Source organism: Ipomoea triloba, chromosome 14 (genome assembly GCF_003576645.1).
Source record: "Ipomoea triloba cultivar NCNSP0323 chromosome 14, ASM357664v1".
Taxonomy (NCBI): Eukaryota; Viridiplantae; Streptophyta; class Magnoliopsida; order Solanales; family Convolvulaceae; genus Ipomoea; species Ipomoea triloba.
In genome coordinates, this window is record NC_044929.1 from 6,837,677 (window position 1) to 6,862,930 (window position 25,254).

General features: G+C 34.6%; 1 protein-coding gene and 2 non-coding genes across 3 annotated transcripts; 1 reads left to right on the plus strand and 2 right to left on the minus strand.

The window, feature by feature from the left end:
• Positions 1-10,129: 10,129 nt before the first annotated feature.
• On the minus strand, positions 10,130-10,201 carry TRNAD-GUC. Its single transcript has one exon. It is a non-coding gene; the product is annotated as a tRNA-Asp (tRNA).
• Positions 10,202-14,968: 4,767 nt separating this feature from the next.
• Positions 14,969-15,040, minus strand: TRNAD-GUC. The gene has a single exon. It is a non-coding gene; the product is annotated as a tRNA-Asp (tRNA).
• A 5,536-nt stretch (positions 15,041-20,576) lies between these two features.
• Positions 20,577-23,863, plus strand: LOC116004458 (tubulin alpha-3 chain). The gene is made up of 5 exons (XM_031244519.1): positions 20,577-20,796; positions 21,372-21,586; positions 21,678-21,877; positions 22,102-22,610; positions 23,303-23,863. The coding sequence occupies exons 1-5, from the start codon at positions 20,684-20,686 to the stop codon at positions 23,613-23,615; spliced, it is 1,350 nt and encodes a 449-aa protein (XP_031100379.1). The 5' UTR covers positions 20,577-20,683; the 3' UTR covers positions 23,616-23,863.
• The last annotated feature ends 1,391 nt before the right edge of the window (positions 23,864-25,254 follow it).

Here is a 25,254-nt window from a genome sequence, read left to right on the forward strand (position 1 = left end):
TATATATATATATATATATATATATATATATATATATATATATATATATATCATTACATTCAAATTAATTTAGAACTTGAAAAATATTTAATTAAATAAAAAAGCATCTATGAATAACATGTAGCAACAGTGATATTGTGTGACAATATACAATCAAGTCATTGCCAAACTCAAAATTATATTTACTCGCTCCGAAAGTGGTGACTGAGTAGATGAAGTACGATTCTCACACCTTAAAAGGTCATGAATCCCGCTTAGTTGCGCTAGTAACATAAAGTCTTCCTAATGTGATTTACTTCAATTCTTCTGTATAATTTACGAACTATTATACTTGATTGAGGCAATAACAAATTCTTAGTTGATCGAGTAACATAATCACTGGACTTATTTAATTGATGATAGAGTTCTTGACTGCTGCAGAGTATGTTAATAGTCAACATCAAAACAAACTCCAAATGACAGATTAAAGACTAAAGAGTTCAACTAGAAGCCATTGGTGAAGTATATGTGCGTGTGTGTACACATACATCCATGTGATGGATGCATGCAATAATGCATTAACAAATTTAATTTAATGGAACATATTATTGCCAACATATATAGTAGAGAAATTAATTTGATGCCAACTATAAAGGTATATGTACACGTGAAATTGAAGTCTAGAGGACCCACTCTTTGCGTTGCGCTGTGTAACCAGACATCTCATTATATTTTAATGAAAATCATTAGTTATACATACCTAGTTGTTCCCAAATTATATAGCACAACTACATGGTAACTCAATGACACATCTGTGACTCTTTTAAATGGTAGATCACAGACTCAAACTCCAATGAGATATTGGCCCTGTTTGATAAATTGCGGTTAGATGATTGGGTTGGTTGTTTGGGTTATAAGGTATGATTTGTTGATAATATTAGCTGATTGTAGAGAGTTGTTTGATAAATTAGTTGTTTGATATAATTTCTTTTCTCAAAAACTAATTGAAAAGGTTGCTTTGAGTAGCCTTTTGAATTTTAGCATTTTAGAGTTACAAAAAACTTATTAACTAAACAACTAATAGTGGTCAAATAAGCCAAAATTAACTGATAGGCTGATTATTTACCAAACAAAGTTATGAACTTTTTGTACTTCAATAGATCTCAATAGTACTTGAAAAAAACAACTTTAGATTATATAATTTATTTAATTTAATCCTTGTATTAAACTTTTGCCAATTTCACCCATGAATTTTAAAAATTAATCAAATTACCTCATCATCATTTAATATTTTACTCTATGAGTGAAATCCTTACTAGCGGTTGGTCTAAAGAGGCCTTTTTCTCTATTATTTAAAATTGTATTAAGTTAAAATGTTTTTTGACCAAAAAATAGTATTTTTGTCCATCTAAAAATGAAGCCAATTTTTAATCGATGTAAGCTTGTAATGGATCAGAATAATGAATTGAAGAATATTATCTTATTATTTGGTCACATTGATAATATTAACGAAATTACAAAAATGAATCATATTATCATATATATATATATATATATATATATATATATATATATATATATATATATATGCATAAATCATTAACATCAATATGTATATATGTCCATATATGTAAAATTGTTTTTTTTTTTGGAAATGGTTGTATTGAGACCAGATTCACAATAAATCGAGTATGAATAGAATGGGTGTTAGGAAAATAGTAGTTTTATTGTTCAGGGCGTTAAGACCCAAAAGAGTATACACAGTTCTCGAAATAACGACCTAAAATGGCGGTCTAAAGAATAAATATTATTCAAGTCACTGGACTAAGGGGATGTAATTAGGGGTGGGCGTCGGTTCGGTTCGGGTGATACCCGAATTTTATTTCGGATATCCGAAAATTTCGGGTGATGTTTTTGACACCCGATATCCGAACCAAATTTAATTCGGATATGTTCGGTTCGGGTGAAATTATTTCGGGTTTATTTCGGGTTAGTTTGGATATACCCAAAATTTTATTTTTATCAATTTTAATTTTTTTTATGTTTTGATTATTTTATTATTTATATTTTTTTCATATACTATCAAACTAAAAATAAGACAAATAGTAATAATTAACCAATAAACTTTTTAAAATTAATATATTATTAATTATGAAATACATTGATAACTAAATATATAATATATATTATTATATTTATAATAAAATTTCGGTTAGTTCGGGTTTCGGGTCGGGTGTGGGTAAATTTTTTAACACCCGATATCCGAACCAAATTTATATTCGGATATACCAAAATTTAAAATATCCGAACCGATAACTATTTGGGTTCACCCAAATTTTAAAATTCGGTTCGGATTTCGGGTGTTAGTTCGGGTAATCCAAATTACGCCCACCCCTAGATGTAATTAAGGACCAAACACGTGATGTCTAAAGGGGAGAGACAAGGGTGCCTATTTATAGTGTAGAAACCCCTGGTCTCTTGATGCTTGACAAGTGTGTGGTCTTGGTTACTCTCCATTCTTGGCCATACATGTGTTCTCCCACTACTTTGTTGCCATCGCCCGGCTTTCACCTGGAAAAGTAGAGCATCATGTCCTTTGCTACATGAGATAAAGAGTAGCTTGGTGGGTTAGCAAGTGTCTTGCTAAGAGGGAAGTCGTGGGTTTGAACCCTACTGCCAGTACCTTGGGACTATTTTGCTCCCTCGGGCTACCATGCCTCTTTCCTTCCTAGACTACCAAGATTTTTATTCTTCTTGGGTCAAAACCTCACCAATAAAAATGGATCCTCTTGGACCAAGATCCGAGGCCCATGGCCCCATCACGAGTCCCTCACTTTCTTCGATTATCTTTAACGGGCAAGAAGGTATAGAAACCCTTGACCTTCTACACACCTTGACTCTTAGACTCCTAGTTCGAAAGGTTTTCCACTCTTTTGTATAGCTTAGTCCTTGCCACCTTCCATGCGGTTTGCCCAAATGCTTTTTCCCTTGAGGCGCAGTGCCTCATTGGGTTGCATTTCTTGCTTGCGGGCCCACCGAGGATGGTGCTTGACCGTCTTCCCTATATGCGGGCCGACGAGCCGCCTTCCTTGCTTTCTGTTGTTATTTCTCCTAGTTGTGTGCTGTCGAGCTAGCCAAGTTATTTCTAACACTTGCAAGCCTCGAAAAAGTAGTTGTATTTTTTTTTCTTGGGCTGCCTACCCAGCCTATAAGCCTAACCATAATGGTTTTTATTTTCTCTTGGGCTGCCTACCTTGCTTTGTGAGACCAGCATTGGAATTTGGAAGTGATATCATTTTTTTTCTTTTCTTCTTTAGGCTGCCAACCCAGCTTGTAAGCCCAACCATAATCGTTTTTGGTTGCAAGGGTTGTATGTGCAGTTGTTTCAGCACTTGCACCCATTCTCAGTTTCGACCTCCCCCATCACCGATCCCTCCAAGTCATTGCAAAATACAAACAGTTCATTAATCGTACCACTGAAATCCTTAACCCCCACAACAAAAAATCTTGAAAACTCCAAAAAGATACTTACGTTTTCATGGGTGCAACGGTCTCAGTGGTAGCGACGGTCTCAGAATAGCTAAGGTCTGGGTACATCTAGCACCTTTAAGAGTGATGATTATTAACACATTAGTTTTGCTTCACAAATTAAAATTATGATTTCTTACTAATCGTAAATGACACTTTTGTCCCATAATATTGATATTACTAATTGTTCTTGAGTTTGGAAGATAAAATTTCTCATCTCTTATTAACTCATTATTATAGAATATCTATATAGATATTTATAGATATAGATATAGATTTGATGTCAGGTACATAGTCTAAGTCATGAAATTGGACAGCTTGGTCCATAGCTGCTTTTGCCTCAACTTCCATCCCATCCTAGTCACCACCTCTCCCAGCACAGTTAGTTTCCTCATCCAAATCAAACCAAAAAGAGGTTCAATCATGCCACCTCTTTTTCTGTCTCTTACACAGTAATAATAGTTATTTACCAGTACAAAGTAATTATATTGGGTTCACTTCTATTCGAATGAAGTTAGCTTACTGGATGAAGTTGACCCGTGACTCGTGAGAGGTCACCCTAGGAGCAATTAATCGGTTAGGAAAGGTCGGCCCAAGACTCATTTCAAGATTCAGTCTAGCAAAGTTGTCAATTCGTCTTCAAGAGATGTGTTTAATTGTTTGTTATTTGTGTAATATAAATTCTGTTGAAAATTTTTAAAATTTTAATCACCCAAAAGTGACTAGAAATCGAGAATTTTTGGTAGATAATAGTAGTTCTAACTAAAAGTGACATTTGCAAAACTCTTTCTCAATAATTCCGATTACTTTTCAGGTGGTTAGTATTGTTGGTCGCATAAGACACAATATGAACCCTAATATTCTAACCGCTTAGTGATTGACAAGTGATTGAAAATTCTCACCACGGGATAATCCGAACATTAAAAAATACTTAGCCATGGCTGTATGAAATTTTTTTCTACCAATTATATATATATATATATATATATATATATATATATATATATATATATATATATCTTTTAGAAAAGTGGTCGAAATTTCGTGATTTTCTAGCAATGAAATAGCTTGAATTATATAATGAATTGGGCAAATTAAACTCGCTATTTAATACAAACATTTATCTGCATTGTACTAGCCTCATCTATCAGAAAACATATTTGCTCTGTGCATCACTTTCTCACCTTATTTGTCTATTTTCTTTAAATAATAATATCATCATTAATATATATGAGAGAGAGAGATTTTGGTGCCATAATATATTAATATGTCGTGTTTCCATGTCAAAAACGAAAATACTTCGTTCTATCCATCCATTGCTCCCCAAGTTCTCATTGCACTCAGTACAAACCCCAAAGTTTTTATAATTCACTTTTGATTATACCTAATATAATCAATATCAATGCCAATCTGTACGATAGAATTTTCCTACACACACAAACACACATACAGTAGTTGTAAATACACACCATATATGATTGAATAATGTCCAATTAACAACAAAAAGTTAGTAAGAGCACAGAGCCAAATCCAAACCTAAGGCCCCTAAACCCGAAGAGGAGAATCAAGAGGAACAAGATGATCGCAATTGGAAACACAAACCTATAATCCACATGATCTACAGCAGACCAGTCGGAGGAGACAATGCACGCTTGTAAGAGAAAATGTTGCACTAGACAATTATACATAGGGGCAGTACAACATAGGGCCCCTCCCAAGAAAGGTCGGAGGGACCCCATCACCTTCTTTGGCGATGATTTACCTAGCGGCCGAATACCACATCAAGATGCCATCCTGATCGCAATGGATGTCAAGGGGATCACAGTTCGAAGAGTGTTTGTAGATACGAGTAGTAGCGTCAAGCCGTCAAAGTCATGTGCCTCGAAACATTCAAATAGCTAGGACGGACTAGAGATCAACTGCACCAAGTCAGGACACCCCTTATGGATTCATAGAGGATAACATAGAAGTAGAGGGCTGCATCACCTTACCCGTGGAGATAGGAGAGTACCCCCCCGAATACGGGTAATAAAAGGTAGATAATTTCACTACACCAATTGGGATCACGGAATACACTCTATAGTATTGCTAAATGCACTACTCCATAATGTTGTTACTTGCACTTAAAGTTCAAATTATTTACAAATTAAAAATGTTATAATGTTTTTTATCCCCCTGCCTACTTTAAAATTGTTCGATAGTTTCAGATATATACATGATTCTAGTTGGTTCCTAATTCTCTGTTGGGCACGAATTCTTATTTGAGATCACTATGACAGATCCTATAATCTATGTTTCCATAAAACCTTAGGGACGAGGTAAAAACACACCATTGATTGGGGTTAAATCATTTTATATATCAAATCTAATAAATAGTATTGAAATACATAAGCAAATCCCTAATGTCTAACCATATAGATCGCCCATGGATTACAGATTGTCGCATCTTCCAATACACACCTTCTGTTAGGAATATAGCGGAATAATGCGGAAGCGAATAATCGAAAATTGAGAATTATAGAAGTTAAATAGGGACAAATATTGAAACAACAAATGAATTAATTAAGTGGGAAAATATAATAATATATATATATTAGTTAATCTCTTAAAGAGATTACAAAGGAATAATATATATATATATCTATGCTACGTGAGAACAAATTAAGAAGGAAGAAAAGAATTCAATTGAATTGATGTGCAAATTACAAAGCAAATAAGCAACCTATTTATACATTGAAACTAAGAGAATAATTCGGCAATTGTAAGAAACTCCATGAAGATTGGCGACCGTGCATCTAACATTCAGCAGTGGAGAACCAACGCATGCAACGTGGATGACAATTGCGGAAGACCTATTCTTCATAAATTTGAGCCACAATAAAAGATCATATTCTAATTAACAATCTCCACCTTGGATCAAATTTATTGTAGAACGATTGCGACAGCCGACTAAACTCAAACATTGTTTGAATAGAAATTGGAAGAGGCTTGATTAGCAACGAACCACTTGGACGAGTCGGCACAGGAAATAGCCTCAGAATAACAGGATGGATCACCATCAAACTCCTGTGCAACTGAAAATGCATAAGCAACCAAGTGGGTTTCATCATCACTAGTAGCATACCTAGTAGGTTTTTTAATTGTCCTCCTATGACGGTCTTGAGCGATAGAATACTCTCGTTGTTGCTCGACGAGAGGCGCAGTACTAGTAGATGCATCATCGTTAGTATTACCGAGAGGCGCAGTACTAGTAGATGCATCATCGTTAGTATTACCATAAGTGGTAGTAATACTATTCATAGGCCTGAACTCAAACTCCACCTTCTCACCAGTACTCTGTGTATCACCTGTACTGGGAATAACACGATCTTTTCCAGAAGAAAGTAGTGCATTTTCATCAAAAGTGATATCGCGACTCAGAATGATCTTGTGAGAATCAGGAGACCATAGACGATATCTTTTTGACTCAGAAGCATAACCAAGGAAAATGCATTTGATAGCTCTAGGGTTTAATTTACCCGTACTGGAATGAGCATAAGCAGGACATCCAAAAACTCGTAACATAGAGTAGTCAACAGGATTACCTGACCAAACTTCTTCTGGAATTTTGAAATCGAGGGATGAATGTGGAGACCTATTTACCAAATAGGATGCAGTAGAAACGGCATCGGCCCAAAAATCACGCCGTTTCCATAACCCAACATTAGAGAGCATACAACGAGCTCTCTCTAACAGAGTCCTGTTCATACGTTCGGCAACACCATTCTGCTGGGGTTTTCCAGGCAAGGTCTTGTGCCTGGCAATTCCTTGTGCTGCACAGAACTCAGTGAAATCTGTCTCACAGAACTCCAAGCCATTGTCTGTCCTGAGCTTCTTGACTTTTTTCCCTGTCTGAGTCTCAACGAGAATTTTCCACTTTTTGAAAATAGAAAATGCCTGATTTTTATGTTTCAGGAAATAGACCCAGACTTTACGAGAAAAGTCATCAATAATAGACATAAAATATCTACAGCCTCCCATAGACTGAAATTTAGTCGGTACCCATAAATCGGAATGTATATATTCCAATACATCTTTGGTACGGTGTGTAGCAGTAGAGAAACTAACCTTCTTTTGTTTCCCAAAAACACAATGCTCACAAAATTGTAATTTACCCGTACCTGAACCGAGGAGGCCTTTCTTGCTCAGGATATGCATGCCTTTCTCACTCATATGCCCCAGACGCATATGCCATAATTGAGTGAAATCAGCATCAGACACCGATGAGGATACCGCAACTGAACCTGTATCAGCATCAGACACCGATGAGGATACCGCAACTGAACCTGTCACAGCATCAGACACCGATGAGGATACCGCAACTGAACCTGTCACAGTACTGCCATGCAACACGTACAAGCTTCCAGAACCTGTCACAGTACTGCCATGCAACACGTACAAGCTTCCAGAACGAGAAGCTTTCATGAGAACGAGAGAGCCTTTTATAACCTTCAGAACTCCACATTCAGCTGTGTACTTGCACCCCAAAGATTCCAAGGTGCCCAATGAAATCAGATTGCGTTTCAAATTAGGAATATACCGAACATTGGTAAGAGTCCTGATAACGTTATCATGAGTTTTAATCTGAACACTTCCAATTCCACTAACCTTGCATTGGGTATCATTACCCAGCAAGACAACTCCACCATCAACAGGTTCCAAAGAGATGAACCAGTCTTTGTGTGGACACATGTGGAATGTACAACCAGAGTCCAGAATCCACTCATTTTCGCTCCGTATATCACCGGAGCTAACAGATAACATCACATCGCCTTCTGAATCACTTTCAACAACACTAGCTTCAGCAGACTTCTTCTCTCTCTCTTGCTTGTTCTTCAGTTTGAAGCATTCAGTCACATCATGACCATGCTTCTTGCAGTACTTACAGGATTTGTTGGACTTACGTCCTTTGGACTTGGATCTAGATTTTTTATTGCTACTCCATATTTCAAGTGAACGACCCCTAACAATCAAGCCTTCACCTTTGTCCCCAGACTTAGTTTCTAAGTCAAATTTTTCTTTGGACAATAGGTTTGACTTAACACTGTCGAAAGTTAGGGTATCAAGAGTATTACCATACAGCATAATTTCTTTGAAATGCTTGTATGATGCAGGGAGAGAAACAAGCAACAAAATAGCACGATCCTCATCGTCAATTACGACATCAATATTTTCCAAGTCCAATAAAATAGAATTGAATTCATCCAAATGAGACTGAATTGAAGTACCTTCCGTCATACGGATTGTGTACAGCCGCTCCTTCAGGCGCAGCTTGTTCGCCAGAGATTTGTCCATGTAGAGCGAATCCAGCTCGTCCCATAAATCTGACGCAGTCGTCTCACCTATCACCTCACGTAGAACCGATTTAGACAGGCACAACTGAATGGTTGAACGTGCCTTGTCATCCATATCTTCCCAAGCTTCATCTGTCATTGTAGTCGGTTTCTTCTTCTTCCCAGCTAGCGCTTTCTTCAAACCGTTCTGGGTTAGAACGGCTTCCATCTGAGCCTTCCAGATAGAAAAACTAATTTTCCCGTTGAACTTCTCGATATCGAACTTGGTAACAGTCGACATCTTTTGAAAATAATTCTCAATTAAACCGCTCTGATACCACTTGTTAGGAATATAGCGGAATAATGCGGAAGCGAATAATCGAAAATTGAGAATTATAGAAGTTAAATAGGGACAAATATTGAAACAACAAATGAATTAATTAAGTGGGAAAATATAATAATATATATATATTAGTTAATCTCTTAAAGAGATTACAAAGGAATAATATATATATATCTATGCTACGTGAGAACAAATTAAGAAGGAAGAAAAGAATTCAATTGAATTGATGTGCAAATTACAAAGCAAATAAGCAACCTATTTATACATTGAAACTAAGAGAATAATTCGGCAATTGTAAGAAACTCAATGAAGATCGGCGACCGTGCATCTAACATTCAGCAATGGAGAACCAACGCATGCAACGTGGATGACAATTGCGGAAGACCTATTCTTCATAAATTTGAGCCACAATAAAAGATCATATTCTAATTAACACCTTCATATATGATCTTCAAATTTAAATGAAGAAATGATCAATATCTAATTAATTTAGAAAAGAAAAAAGTTTAAATCTTAAATATGATTTTAACTTTTCAACCAATCTAAGTAACATAGAACAGGGGATAAAATTATAAATTGTTCGTCAGCAACATAAAGTTAACCAAAAGTAAACACGAGAATTAGTACGTCCAAATAACTGTGGGCTTTTTTTTGTTACTCAAAACAAATATTAGTCCAAATGCATGCACAACTGATACATATTCAACAGAAAAGGTATAAAATAATACAAATTACCCCGAAGAGTTTGAACATCATAAACAAATTTACGTTACTGTCACTACATATAAATAGAAAATAAAATTGATAACTGATTGGCCTATTAGCTCAGTTGGTTAGTGCTAATACCCGAAGGTCGCAGGTTCGAGACCTGCATGGGCCATTTAGTTTTAAATGATTTCTAAGCCTGTGACCGCAGACACCCAGAAACGACGTCGTTGTAGGCATCTCAATTTACGAAACAAAACAACGCCGTTGCCGGGGATCGAACCCGGGTCACCCGCGTGACAGGCGGGAATACTCACCACTATACTACAACGACTGAATGGCTTGTCTCCTAACATTTACGTACTTAACAAATAAACCATTTTAGATTAATTATTTGTTTGTGTAAAACAGTAACTAAATAAAATATAACAATATCAAATTTTCATGAACACACAAAAATTTACTTTTATTGAATTTATAATTTCTGGAGTAATTTATTGAAAAATACTACTTTTATATGACTCATCATCATATTTTACAAATTAAAATATGAGGTTGATCAGAATTGTAAGATATAATAATTCATAAAATTAAAAGAATGGAAAACTTGTTTGATGCAACCAACTTCTCAATTGTCAAATACTTTCTAATTTCAAAATAATTTAAGAATATGATAATTGAATAGTGAAAAGATATTAGAGAAAAATTACAAAGTTCATACAAATATATTCATTTTGCTTTGAATCATGTTTATATCATTTTTTCTTTAAAAACATACAAAAAGAAATAATGTTACCTAATATATGCAATGTTGTACTTTTACCGAAAAGGGTTAAATTGATTCTAAACAACTTGAGAAATTTGATAATCCCTTTAAACTTTAAATTATATATTTGAACTACGAAAAAAATGTACAATTAAGTGTACATATTTTTCAAATTCAAATGTCTAATTAAATTATTTGAATAATTGATGGGGTTAAATGCACTATTCTAAATAGTTGATCGAAGTCCTTATCCCAATAGTTAATTTCAAAAATGAATTAATACCACAAATGGTCATTTGACATTTCAGGTAGTACTCTTTTTAGTCATTGACTTTCAATTCGACCAAAATACATACCTCGATTTTGGAATCGGAACGTGTTTGGCAACATTTTAAGAGGAAAAGGCACTTGGGAGCTATGATTCGGGGGATCCAACAGTCGGCGGACTATGCGTCTTCGGGAGGCCTTCAAACGCTTGAGCGGACTCTCATCAATGACTTAAATGAGATTTTGGACCAAGAAGAAGCTTTGTGGTTCCAAAAATCCAGGAAAGACTATATTAGAGATGGAGATAGAAACACCTGGTTCTATCACACTACAACGGTGATTAGACGAAATAGTGGATGTGTTCGTTTCTTGAAACTTCAAGGAAGTTGGACGGACGAGACCCTTCGATCGTGTCTAATCACATTATTGACTATTTTTCATCCTTTTTATCAGGTCAACGCGAGAAAGCATGGCGAACCTGGCAAAAATTGAGGGATGACACAAGATTACCAGGGATCAGGCGAATAATATGAGCAAAGGAGTCTTTTTACAAGAGGTCAAAAAAGGCGGTTTTTGGTATGAAGAAGTTTGGTAGCTCAGGTCCGGATGGTATCCCGGCTATCTTTTACCAACATTTTTGGGAGGAGGTCGGTCCTGCGCTAACCAACATGGTCAATCGGGCACTGGATATGGGTTACGTTCATAAACCTCTGTTGCAAGCTTGCATGACGCTAATCCCTAAAAAAAACGATAATTCGGAATCGGCTGCGGATTTCAAGCCAATTACCTTGCTTAACGTCAGTTTCAAAGTGATTTTCAAGGTTCTGGTTAATAGGATGATACCGATAATGTGCAAGCTTATAGGTCTGCACCATAATAGCTTCCTTCCAGGTCGCTCTACGCTTGACAACGTGATCCTCACCCAAGAAGTCATTCATAATATGAAAAGAAAGAAGGGTAAGAAGGGGTTCGTGGCAGTGAAAATTGATCTACATAAGGCCTATGACAGTGTCGACTGGGATTTCTTTAAAAAAACACTTAAGGGCTTCGGGTTTCCGGCTAAGGTAATTGATCTTATACTCTTTTTTTTTTTTTTCTCTCTTAAAGAATGTGAAATTTCTATACGTTAGAATGGTGGCAGGCTACAATCTTTCGTATCGGGGCGAGATCTCCTTCAGGGGGATCCGTTAGCTCCCTATTTGTTCAACCTCGTCATGGAAAGATTGGCGTACGACATCCAAAAGGAGGTTACATCAAAAACTTGGAAACCTATTCACATTTCAAGAGGTGGGATTGGCATCTCCCACCTCTTTATTGCTAATGACCTTATGCTCTTTGGAGAGGCCACGGAGCAACAAGCAAACACGATGATAGAGTGTCTCAAACGACTTAGTAAGATTTCCGGCCTAAAGGTAAATCTTTCTAAGTCTCAAATTTTTTGCTCTCCTAACATTAATGTAGGCTTAAGGAAATTTATTGCGGATAAGATGGGCATACCTATCTCCACACACCTTGGCTCGTACCTCGATATTCCAATTTTAAACAAAAGAGTGTCTAAATGTATGTTCAATACGGTTATTGATAAAATGAGAAGAAAATTAGACCACTAGAGAGCTGCAAAGAAGGTTTTGAGGTATCTCAAAGGTACCAAGGATTATAAGCTTGTGTTCAGGAAGATGAACACTTTGGACATTGTTGGGTACTCTGACTCGGACTTTGCCGGTTGCGTTGATTCTCAGAAATCAACTTCGGGAAACATTTTCATTATGGCCGGTGGAGCTATTTCATGGAGAAGTGTTAAACAAACTCTTGTCACCACTTCAACCATGGAAGCCGAGTTCGTTTCTTGTTTTGAGGCTACATCTCAAAGTGTATGGCTTAAGAATTTCATTTCGGGGCTTAGAATTATGGATTCTATTTCTAAGCCGTTAAAGGTTTATTGTGACAACTCAGCTGCGGTTTTCCTGGCTAAGAACAATAAGAGTGGGAGTCGAAGCAAGCATATCGACACCAAGTACTTAGCCATAAGGGAACGTGTTAAAGATAAGAAAGTGGTCATTGAGCACATAAGCACTGAGTTGATGATTGCTGATCCCCTAACTAAAGGCATGCCACCATTCAAGTTTAGGGATTTTGTTGAGAAAATGGGACTTGCGCCCACTTTGTAAAGTTTGTATACATACAGTTACTGTTATATGAAATTCTTAAAGCATTTAGATATTTTCTCGTTATTGTATTGTGTACACATTTTGTTGAGAAAATATATATTTGGACCTGGATTAAACATAAGGTTTATCCATTAAGTTTTGGTTACCACAAGAAATGCTTAGAGAACAAGTTACATTGTGATTATAGTAGATGCTACTCACTATAAGGGGACGTATCTCTATAGTTCATGTTTTTTGTTTTCTTTGAGTTTGTAATTGCACCAAGTGGGAGAATGTAACATTTCCATTAAGTTGTGGTGCAATAACATGGCCTTCAATGGCCATAATATGGTACATTAAAATCAGATATTATAACGGTTGTTGTTACAACCGTTACAAAAGCCTATATTGATGGTTCAATAGGCTATATAAGAAGGGGTCCCCCACTGCTCAGGTTACTACTTTTTACACCATCTATACTAAATCCTGAGAGCAAGTGAGAGACATACTACTATACAGAAACTCTGCAGGAATTCTACCACACAACTACCAGCATCTACAACAGATTCACAAGCAACAACTATGGCTGGAGGTTAGTCTTATATGGTTAAAGCTTTCAGTCACCATACGAGCGGCATGTGAAGTGATGGAGGCTCAGAACCATCTCCTCAAGCACCACGGTCTAAGGCTAGCCAAACAAGTTTGGGTCAGTTGGTTTCCTCCTCGCCAAGGTTTCATCAAGCTTAACATCGACGGTGTTAGGAAGTCGAGCTCGTGCATGGCAAGTGCGGTCTATAATGTTGTTACTTGCGCTTAAAGTTCAAATTATTTACAAAAATGTTACAGTGTTTTTTTCCCCCCCCCCCCCCCCCCCCCACCTACTTTAAAATCGTTCGATTGTTCTAGATATATACACGATTTTGGTTGGTTCCTAATTCTCTTTCGGGCACAAATTCTTATTTGAGATCACTATGGTAGATCCTATAATTTATTTTTCCATAAAACCTTAGGGACGAGGTAAAATAGACCATTGATTGAGGTTAAATCATTTTATATATCTAATCAAATAAATAGACAAAATAGTATTGAACAAAGCTTCTTAATGCTTGAAATACATAAGCAAATCCCTAATGTCTAACCATATAGATCGCCCATGGATTAAAGATTGTCACATCTTCCAATACACACCTTCATATATGGTCTTCAAATTTAAATGAAGAAATGATCAATATCTAATTAATTTAGAAAAGAAAAAAATTTAAATCTTAAATATGATTTTAACTTTTCAACCAATCTAAGTAACATAGATCATATAAAATTATAAATTGTTCGTCAGCAACATAAAGTTAATCAAAAAAGTAAACATAAGAATTAGTATGTCCAAATAACTGCGGGCAACATCATAAACAAATCAAATACAACAAGATACATATACGTTACTGTCAGTACATATAAATACAAAATAAAAATGATAGCAAGTTGGCCTTTTAGCTCAGTTGGTTAGAGCGTCGTGCTAATAACGCGAAGGTCGCAGGTTCGAGACCTGCATTGGGATACTTAATTTTGGAATGATTTCTAAGCCCGTGACCGCAGAGGGCAGACACCCAGAAACGACGCCGTCGCAGGTCCCAAATGCATGCACAACTGATACATATTCAACAGAAAAGGTATAAAATAATACAAATTACCCCGAAGAGTTTGAACATCATAAACAAATTTACGTTACTGTCACTACATATAAATAGAAAATAAAATTGATAACTGATTGGCCTATTAGCTCAGTTGGTTAGTGCTAATAACCCGAAGGTCGCAGGTTCGAGACCTGCATGGGCCATTTAGTTTTAAATGATTTCTAAGCCTGTGACCGCAGACACCCAGAAACGACGTCGTTGTAGGCATCTCAATTTACGAAACAAAACAACGCCGTTGCCGGGGATCGAACCCGGGTCACCCGCGTGACAGGCGGGAATACTCACCACTATACTACAACGACTGAATGGCTTGTCTCCTAACATTTACGTACTTAACAAATAAACCATTTTAGATTAATTATTTGTTTGTGTAAAACAGTAACTAAATAAAATATAACAATATCAAATTTTCATGAACACACAAAAATTTACTTTTATTGAATTTATAATTTCTGGAGTAATTTATTGAAAAATACTACTTTTATATGACTCATAATAATTATATTTTACAAATTAAAATATGAGGTTGATCAGAATTGTAAGATAATAATTCATAAAATTAAAAGAATGGAAAATTTGTTTGATGCAACCAAGTTCTCAATTGTCAAATACTTTCTAATTTCAAAATAATTTAAGAATATGATAATTGGAAAGTGAAAAGATATTAGAGAAAAATTACAAAGTTCATACAAATATATTCATTTTGCTTTGAATCATTTTACTTAATATATACAATGTTGTACTTTTTTACCGAAAAGGGTTAAATTGATTCCAAACAAGTTGAGAAATTTGATAATCCCTTTATACTTTAAAGGAAAAATCAATTAGATATTTGAACTATGAAAAAAACGTACAATTAAGTGTACATATTTTTCTAATTCAAATGCTTATCCCAAATAGTTAATTTCAAAAATGAATTAATACCACAAATGATCATTTGACAATTGGGGTAGTATTCTTTTTAGTCATTAACTTTCAATCTGAGCGAGCAAAATACATACCTCGACTTTTATTTTTGATCACAAATAATCTTCTATTAGTCTTTCTGCACCACCGCCCATTAGTGATTGTAGCAGTTTTAGCCGTAAACGGTGAGTAGACTTAGAATGGGCACCGACCCGCCATCTTCAACCCAACTTCTCTAGACGCTAATCAATGGGTGGAGACTCACTGCAAAACATCAAGACATGTCCAGCTCAGGGAATCATAAGCCTATATATAAAAACTTTGGGTTACTGTTTGGTTAACGGACAATTTTGAACCGAATTAACTGATAATTAAAATTATGTAAAATTCATAACAATTAACCGAACTGAATTATATCAGTTAAAAATAGTTAACTGAAGTTTTACAGTTCACTCAGTTAACCGATCTTCTACCAAATTTTGTATACCTTTACACATTTAGTTGAAAGGACTCAAAATTTACTTGACTTAAAAGTATTGTATTTTTTTTTTCACTTTATTACTAGACTTTTCTTAACTTCACTTAATCATTTTGAAAACATTTAGCTATATACTTTTTTTTTTGTTCGTTAAGGAGTTCATATTTTTTTTTGAAAACCGTTAAGGAGTATTTAAATGAATTTACAGAGAAAACAAAGTTATTACCTGATGATTTTGACTTAAAATTTATTTATTTTTACTTATTATTTGATGTGTGCTTTGGGAGGAAAGTGATGAATCTACATATTTGGTCCTTCATTATCGTAATCTGAACAACTATTTGAGGTGAGATACTAAAGTGACCACCAAACAAACAATTTCGAGACTAAATGTAATTATATATATATATAGAGTTATGTTCAAATGAGTCCATGCTTTTATATGAGTTAAGGGACTGAATTAGTTATTTTAGTATAATTAATTGATTAAAATGGCCATTTTCTCCCTATTTAAAAAAGGTTGAGATATCAATAATTATACTCACACTCACATGACAACCTAGATTGAGTTGAAATTAACTAGTTTGGAAAGAATGGCATCTGGGTAATGACATCTCAATGATCCACAGAGCATGTCGTGTAACAAAGAGTTGACCAAAAGAAATAATACCATGCCTATACTTTTATTCTTTTAGAAAGTATTTGATTTTGGCAAGTCTAGTCACACACGAATTAAACTTTGATTTTTCTTTTCACTTAACATCAATAAATAGTAAATTAAAATATGATAACTAAGTTACTAAAATGAGATAAAGAGGGTATAAAAGAAACCGCAAATAAATGTAGTTTTTAAAAATATTTAAAAAGGAAAATTTCTCATTTTAATCCAACAACTATTGTAACTGACACATTATTTATTTATTTATTTTTTTGTTGATGAGAAAACTTGTAGCCACTATTCAATAGAGTGCACAGAGTAAATTCACTCATATGTAATAGTTCGTAATAATACAAGAAAGTAAATTGTACTAAGAAGTCTCGGTGTGACGGGCTCAACCGATATAATGTTAGTAATAATCAAAATTGTGATCTTTTAGTACAATAATAATGCCCCAGTTAGGCACCCCCTTGGGTTCCATTGGTACATTTATTTTTTAACTTTTAAGTTGACCAGATTTAGTTCAATAACTTCATTAACATTATCACATTTGAATATTTGATTTGATAATCTATTACAATTTTTATTAAATTAATTCTCGTTTTTAAGAAAATTCAATAATTTTATAATACTAGTATTTTGTACGCGCGATGCGCGAAAACTTATGCCCAATATTAAAATATTAATAAATACAAATAATTAAAATGTATAATACAAATTATATATACACAAATAATATATGTATTTTATACACACATATATGATTTACCATTCATAAAAATTTAATTAAAATATAATCAACCATTAAATTAATTATATAATAATTTTAATAAAATTACAATTAAAGAATAGGAAAAAGATATGATAGATATAGGTGTAGGGTAATAATGATGGAGTTAAAACTAACGGTGTTATAACGGTGTAAGGGTAGTTTTGTATAACAAGAATATAGTAGGGATAATTTTGTCTAATAACATTAAAGTGTACAACATTTAAAGTAAAATGTACACATTTATTAGCATCTAAAAAAGGGACATAAATCAAGAATATAACCTTGATTGAGACTTATTATGTTTTTAGATTAGTTTTAGTTCTTATTGAAAAATGTTTATAAATGATATACGGAGTACTAAATAGTAATTTAATAGACATTTTCATGAAAATTAGTTTTTGCTTTTTAATGTTATACGGAGTATCATTTATTAGAGCATCTCCAACAAAAAGTTTTTGGAGTGATTTTTGTCGGGTCACATAAGAGAGAGGGCGGAAAATGTGGAAAAAAAATGGAGGAAAATGATTGTTTGAAAAAAAAATATTATTAACAGGCCCCGCCTGAGGCACACTTGCAGGGCCGGTTTTTTTTTTTTTTTTTTGCATGACCATGTGTTGGTAAATAAGTTATGTCCTATCAAAGTATAAATAAACTGTGAATTGAAGAAAAATTGCAAAGAGAAAAATACAAAAAAAAAAAACATAATTTTAGGCCAATATAATCACAAATACATATACTAACTATTAGGTCAGGGTTGAAATAGGGCCCCCCAAAATTTTGAGGCACTGCGCTATTATACATCTTGTACGCCCTAAAATCCGGCCCTGCACACTTGGTGTGCCACATTGCCGCATGCCTACTAGATGAGATTGATTTTCATTTTTTTTTTGAAATTGTAGACCCCACAAAAAATCAACATTACTACAATTCTTTTTTTTCTCTTTCATCTCTTATATCCCCTTCAAATCATCTTCTCTCTTCCCCAATTGTGCAAAAAAAAAAAAAAAATCAATAGAAAAACATTGGTGGGATGCTATTAGGTCGTTTAGAGTTTAGACCAGCAAAGAACATTAAAATTGTTAAATTACCATATTGTCTAAAACATTCAAGTCAATTTGATAAAAATTCTAACATAGAATCAGACATGGCAAATTAAACAAAATTGTAAAACTACATGTCACAATACCATGATAGCTTTCTAATATAGAATCAGATATGGCAAATTAAACAAAATTGTAAAACTACATAGAATCAGATATGGCAAATTAAACAAAATTGTAAAACTACATGTCACAATACCATGATAATTAAACAAAATTGTAAAACTACATGTCACAATACCATGATAGCTTTCTAACATAGAATCAGATATGGCAAATTAAACAAAATTGTAAAACTACATGTCACAATACCATGATAGCTTTCTAACATAGAATCAGATATGGCAAATTAAACAAAATTGTAAAACTACATGTCACAATACCATGATAGCTTTCTAACATAGAATCAGATATGGCAAATTAAACAAAATTGTAAAACTACATGCCACAATACCATGATAGCTTTATGAACTAAAAGTGAAATTTGAGTTTTATCAACATCATCAACTTGGTCAAACCCATTATATAGGTATTTCTGAGTGTGGTTAGCGGGCAATTATACGATAACAAAATTTACCTAGTATATTGTTTACGCTCTTAAATAGTGGTTGCAAGTTTCTCTTATCACTCAAAAAAAATGAAATGGGTAACACTTGTGTGAGATTCTGTCACGACCTCACGGGACTCAAATTCGTGAGACAGGTCAAATCTTTGGTTAATATGTCAAATTTTTTATTATTGGGTCGGATCTTTGACCTCATTAATCAAAGATTCGACCCGACTCACGAATTGAGACCCATGAGACGGTCTCATACAAGTTTTTGCCAAATGAAATTTGTTCTATCTAAAAATTACTCCCTATATTATATTTATCTGATTTGGTTAAAGAGACTTGACTGGATTTATTTACAATTTAATTTTTTTTATAAATATTAAGTTTAGAATTAATATATAAAATTTATATATTTAGAAATTACATTTTAAACACAAAAAAAAAAAACTCATAAGAAAATACCAATGAAATTAAGCAATAAAGAAATAGTTGATTTAACCAATTAATAGTAAGTATAACATGTAAAATGTAATAGAGAGAGTCTATAAAAGCAATGTTGATAAGATTTTAACAAGAATAACAAAAATGTTAACATAATCAATTGCATAGGTATTTCCTAGTGTGTTTTACATTTTTTTTTTGTATGGTTTGCAAATTATTATACGGGAACGAGATTTACCTAGTGTATGCTCTCAAGTAATAGTTGCGAGTTTTCCTTATCACTCAGAAAAAATAAAATTTGTTCTATCTAAAAATTACAGAGTATATAAAAAGCAATGTAAGAATAAAAATAAAAAACGTTAATGTAATCAATTACAATAGTGACTTGTGCATTTTATGTATCTTTTTTTTTACACTTATAAGTTCTTTATTACAATTTTACCTTTACTTTTTTTCTTTATCATTTAAATTATTAACGCCATTAAATCATAATATTTGATGAAATAACTTTTATACTACACTTACTTTCTTATATATTTACAAATTATTTTAAATTTATATATATTTTTTATTCATGTAATCATTTCTATTATTCTTATATCAGTTTTATAATTTTACTACTCCATAATTTATTTATTTGGATTCGCTAAACATCTTTCAAATTTTAATAATGGGGTAAAGTCAAAAGTGTAATATATTTTTTTTTTTTTGAAAACAAGTGTGATATTTAAGTAGTAATTTATTTAAAAGAAAAAAAGGGAAAATAAAGGGCAAAAAGGTCCCATCGATCGAGTAGGGCGAAACGACAAGGTAAAGGGGCCCAGCGAAAGGCTGGCGCCAAATGGCGGGCCTGTTTTCGGACTCCACACAATTATCAACTCCATTTTTTTAACTTCACATCCTCATCAAATTATAAGCACGCCAATCTGATTTTCCTAAAAATACATTCAACAAATTCCTCAATTTCTATTCTCTGAGAGGAAAAACAAGAAAAATTATTCTCTTTGATCAGACGACTAGAGAGAGAGAGAGAGAGGATGAGGGAGGTTATCAGCATACACATAGGGCAAGCTGGGATTCAGGTGGGCAATTCCTGTTGGGAGCTTTATTGCCTTGAGCATGGCATCCAGCCCGATGGCATGATGCCCAGGTATCAATCTTTATCTTATCAAGAATATATATGCATATCATCTTTTCAAAATTCAAATCTTTGTTTTTGGGATGTGGGTCGTTTCGGTGTTTGTGTGATTTTATATGCGTGTTTCTCGTCTGGTTGGATTCTCGGTAGGTCGGATTCACGCGATCCATTCTGTATGCTCACATTTTTTCTTTTGAGATTTGAGGGAGATTTGTTTAGATTTCCATTTTCCTGCCTTGTGGAATTTTTGGATATTTTTTTTCTTTTCTTGTTAATGTTGGAGATGGGAATGTTTTGACTAATAATGAATTCAATTTTCTTTCGAATATTTCTATTTTCTGTAAATTGGCACTTGGAAATGACGAAAACTAAAAAGGGAAAAAAAAGTGTCGGTTAATGGTTCTCTTGTTGCTCTATGTTATTAGCATTTAGGTCAATTATGATAATAAGGGATCGGTGGGGTGTTGGAAGAATTGTTTAACAATGTTATGCCTTTTGCTTTGAGTTTGATGAAGGGGAAGAAATTGTTCTATTGGAGTGAGATTTGATGGGATTCTAATTTAGTATCTTGTGATGTTGTATTGCAGTGATTCCTCTGTTGGTGTTGCACATGATGCTTTCAACACCTTTTTTAGTGAGACTGGTGCTGGGAAACATGTCCCAAGGGCTGTATTTGTTGATCTTGAGCCTACTGTCATTGATGAAGTCAGAACAGGGACGTATCGCCAGCTTTTCCACCCTGAGCAGCTTATCTCCGGGAAAGAAGATGCTGCCAATAATTTTGCCAGAGGGCATTATACAGGTCGGAATTAAATTGTCCAAATTTATACAGATCTCTTTTAGTTTCTGTTGCTATTCTGTTTATTTAATGTGACTCTGGTTTCTGTTTGCAGTGGGGAAAGAAATTGTTGATCTATGCCTTGATCGTGTCAGGAAGTTGGCTGATAACTGCACGGGTTTGCAGGGGTTCTTGGTCTTCAGTGCCGTTGGTGGTGGTACTGGTTCTGGGTTGGGATCCCTGCTATTAGAGCGCCTGTCTGTAGAATATGGAAAAAAGTCAAAGCTTGGATTCACCATCTATCCTTCTCCCCAGGTGAGTAGCATGATCTTGTGTATTGAGATTGTGTGCAGTGTGTCATAATTTACTTTTTATAATTATGTAAATGGAGAATTCTTAAAAAACGACAGTGCTTTAATATTAACTTGTTCATTGTTAATAAGGTTCTAAGTTGCTCAATGAGCAGCTAAATAACACTATGAAACATGCCCAGTGATTATTGCTTTATTATTATCTTTGTTGTTTTATGTTAATTGTAGGTATCAACTGCTGTTGTGGAGCCTTATAATAGTGTTCTTTCAACGCATTCCCTTCTTGAGCACACTGATGTTGCCGTGTTATTGGATAATGAAGCCATCTATGACATCTGTAGGAGGTCCCTAGATGTTGAGAGGCCAACCTATACTAATTTGAACAGGCTAATTTCTCAAATCATATCATCCCTGACCACCTCATTAAGGTTTGATGGAGCCATAAATGTGGACATGACAGAGTTCCAAACCAACCTTGTACCCTATCCCCGTATTCATTTCATGCTTTCTTCATATGCTCCTGTGATCTCAGCTGCCAAGGCATACCATGAGCAGCTTTCTGTCCCGGAGATTACAAGTGCTGTCTTTGAGCCCTCAAGCATGATGGCTAAATGTGACCCCAGGCATGGGAAATACATGGCTTGCTGCTTGATGTACCGAGGGGATGTTGTTCCTAAGGATGTCAATGCTGCTGTTGCCACTATCAAAACGAAACGCACAGTTCAGTTTGTTGACTGGTAAGGGCACTGTACTGACTAGCATGCTTAAATAATTGCTAGAGAATGCTTCAAAATAGATTAAATGCAGAGGCATACTATTCTAAAAGATGAACATTATATGATTGCATCTTATACACTTCAAAACATGCTTGCCAGAACTCTTTCATGAATACTTAAACAGACAACAGTAGATTTTCATTATTTATGTTGATGAACGTTATAATTCTGCTTTGGATTATATCATACTCTATTTTTCTGATAGGGATATATTATCATGTTCGTTCTGTGAACTGAATTATTTGGAACACTAAGTAGTTCAAACATGATGGCTTGATGAATGATTATATTGTAGAAGGTTTGATACCTCAATTATTTGGTTGGAGTCTGTCTCATTTTATTTTCTTTATTTAGCTCCCATCTGTAACTGGGCCCACTCATGCATGTGGAGCTGTTGCCAACATGCTTTGATGTGATTTTGGTTGAGCAGGGGGCATATCTTTTTGTTTCACTTGCCCTTTAAGTATAAGGGATATTTCCATTCCCCTTTTTGATTTATTCTGTGAATTGTGTTTTTGACCTGCCCTTTTGTACCTCCAGTGGACAGGTGCTTTTATTCTATCTGCATTTTTGGGGTTTTATATTCAGTCCTTGCAAATTCTCTTAAATACAATTCTATTTAATCTAAAAGCTTCCGTTTTGGGCATAAACAGGTGCCCAACCGGCTTCAAATGTGGAATTAACTACCAACCCCCAACAGTTGTGCCCGGGGGTGATCTTGCCAAGGTGCAGAGAGCTGTTTGTATGATCAGCAACAACACTGCTGTGGCCGAGGTGTTCTCACGCATCGACCACAAGTTTGATCTCATGTATTCCAAGAGGGCGTTCGTTCACTGGTACGTCGGTGAAGGCATGGAAGAAGGAGAATTTTCTGAAGCCCGTGAGGATCTGGCTGCCCTCGAGAAAGATTACGAGGAAGTCGGCGCTGAAGGTGTCGAAGAAGATGATGAAGGAGAAGACTTTTAAAGTGTGGCATCTCGTCTAGGCAGGCTGCTGCCCTGAGCTTCAGCCATTAGCCTGCTGAGATATTTTCCGAATCTATTTCTTGGTATTGTAAAGTGTTGTTGTGTGTAAAGCTTTTGGTTGATGTTGAAGTCTGTTGTTTATCAGTGTTCCTTCTAATTCAAGTCTTTAAGAAGTTCCTGCATACAGTGGTTACCAAAATTTTCATGTAAACTCATTTGATTAAGCATATTTTAGTTTAATTGGTTTAACCAGAGCATATATATATATATATTAGATAATTATGTTTGACAAATGATAACATTATATATGCATGATGAAGATGACCCAAAAGCAGGTGAAATGTGTATATATTGGTTAATTGTAAGTGTAAGAAAATTTATGAGTGGTTATTGTTTGAGTGAAACTTGAATTGTCATATATGGAACTAGTTGAAATGTCCTTCTAATGATTACTCTGTATAATGTTGTAATGTCCTTCTAATGATCACTCTGTATGATGTGTACAAGTAGGACTGCTGTCATAATCTTGTTTAATGCTGAAGAAGGGCATCTAACATCATGGATAATATGACATTAATGGTGGCTAATGTTTTTGAGACATCTCATTAAAAGTGGTTGAGACTGGCCTGGGGTGGGTGGGTCGGCTACAATTCTTTTCTTTTAACATATTTCATACTACAACACAATTATTATTATTATTGCTGCTGCTGCTGTGTCAAGTTTGTAACAATTGTCACTTAATAGGGTAAAATTGGAATTGGCCAATGGCCAACTGGGTCTTTGATAGCAAATTATATTGTGGGCCGTTGTCCACATTGTAACGTGTACCATGAATAATTGTACATTTTTAATATACTGAAGGTACATTATTTATATATTGAAGGGAAAAGTGTCAAATTGGCCTCCTAAGTCGATCGGATAGTGTAATTGGATCCCCTAACTAAAAAAAAAGCTCCATTCAGATCCCTAAACCTGTAAAATTGTTCAATTAAGTCCAAAGTGACTTGTTTAGCAAGTTAAGTCTTCGAATGGTTGACATGTGTCTTTTTAAAATATTTTTTATTTTTTTTTTTATAAATTTTTTTATTTATTAAAATATATATTATATATAAAATAAAAAATAAAAAAAACACCACCAAATGTGAGAATTCATCTGCCGGCGTTCTACGGACAGCTACGGTTTTCCGGCGAGGATCTCCCACCGGAAACCAACACGAAAGCATTTGACGATTGACATGAGAGATCAATGGACAGCTTAGGCCAGAGTCAGAAAACGAATACAAAGACTGTGGCCGCGAAGGAATGACGAGAGACGGTCTTCGTAGATGGCAGGGAGGAATGAAGAGAGGCGGAGGCATCGGTTTCTACTTCGTCGACGGCAAGAGATACGACAGCGTCAACTTTGGAGTCGGAGTCTTTCGTTTGGAGACTGGAGAGTTGCGACGTCTACGGTGGGAGGAATTGGAATTTTAAGTATAAATTTAGGATTTACGATTTTAGGGTGCAGGGGATTTATGTTTTAATTTAAAATTTTAATAATATAGATTTTAATAAATAAATAAATTTTATTTAAAAATTAAAATCTAAAATATGTTTAAAAGACATGTGTCAAACATGTGAAGACTTAACCGGCTAAACAA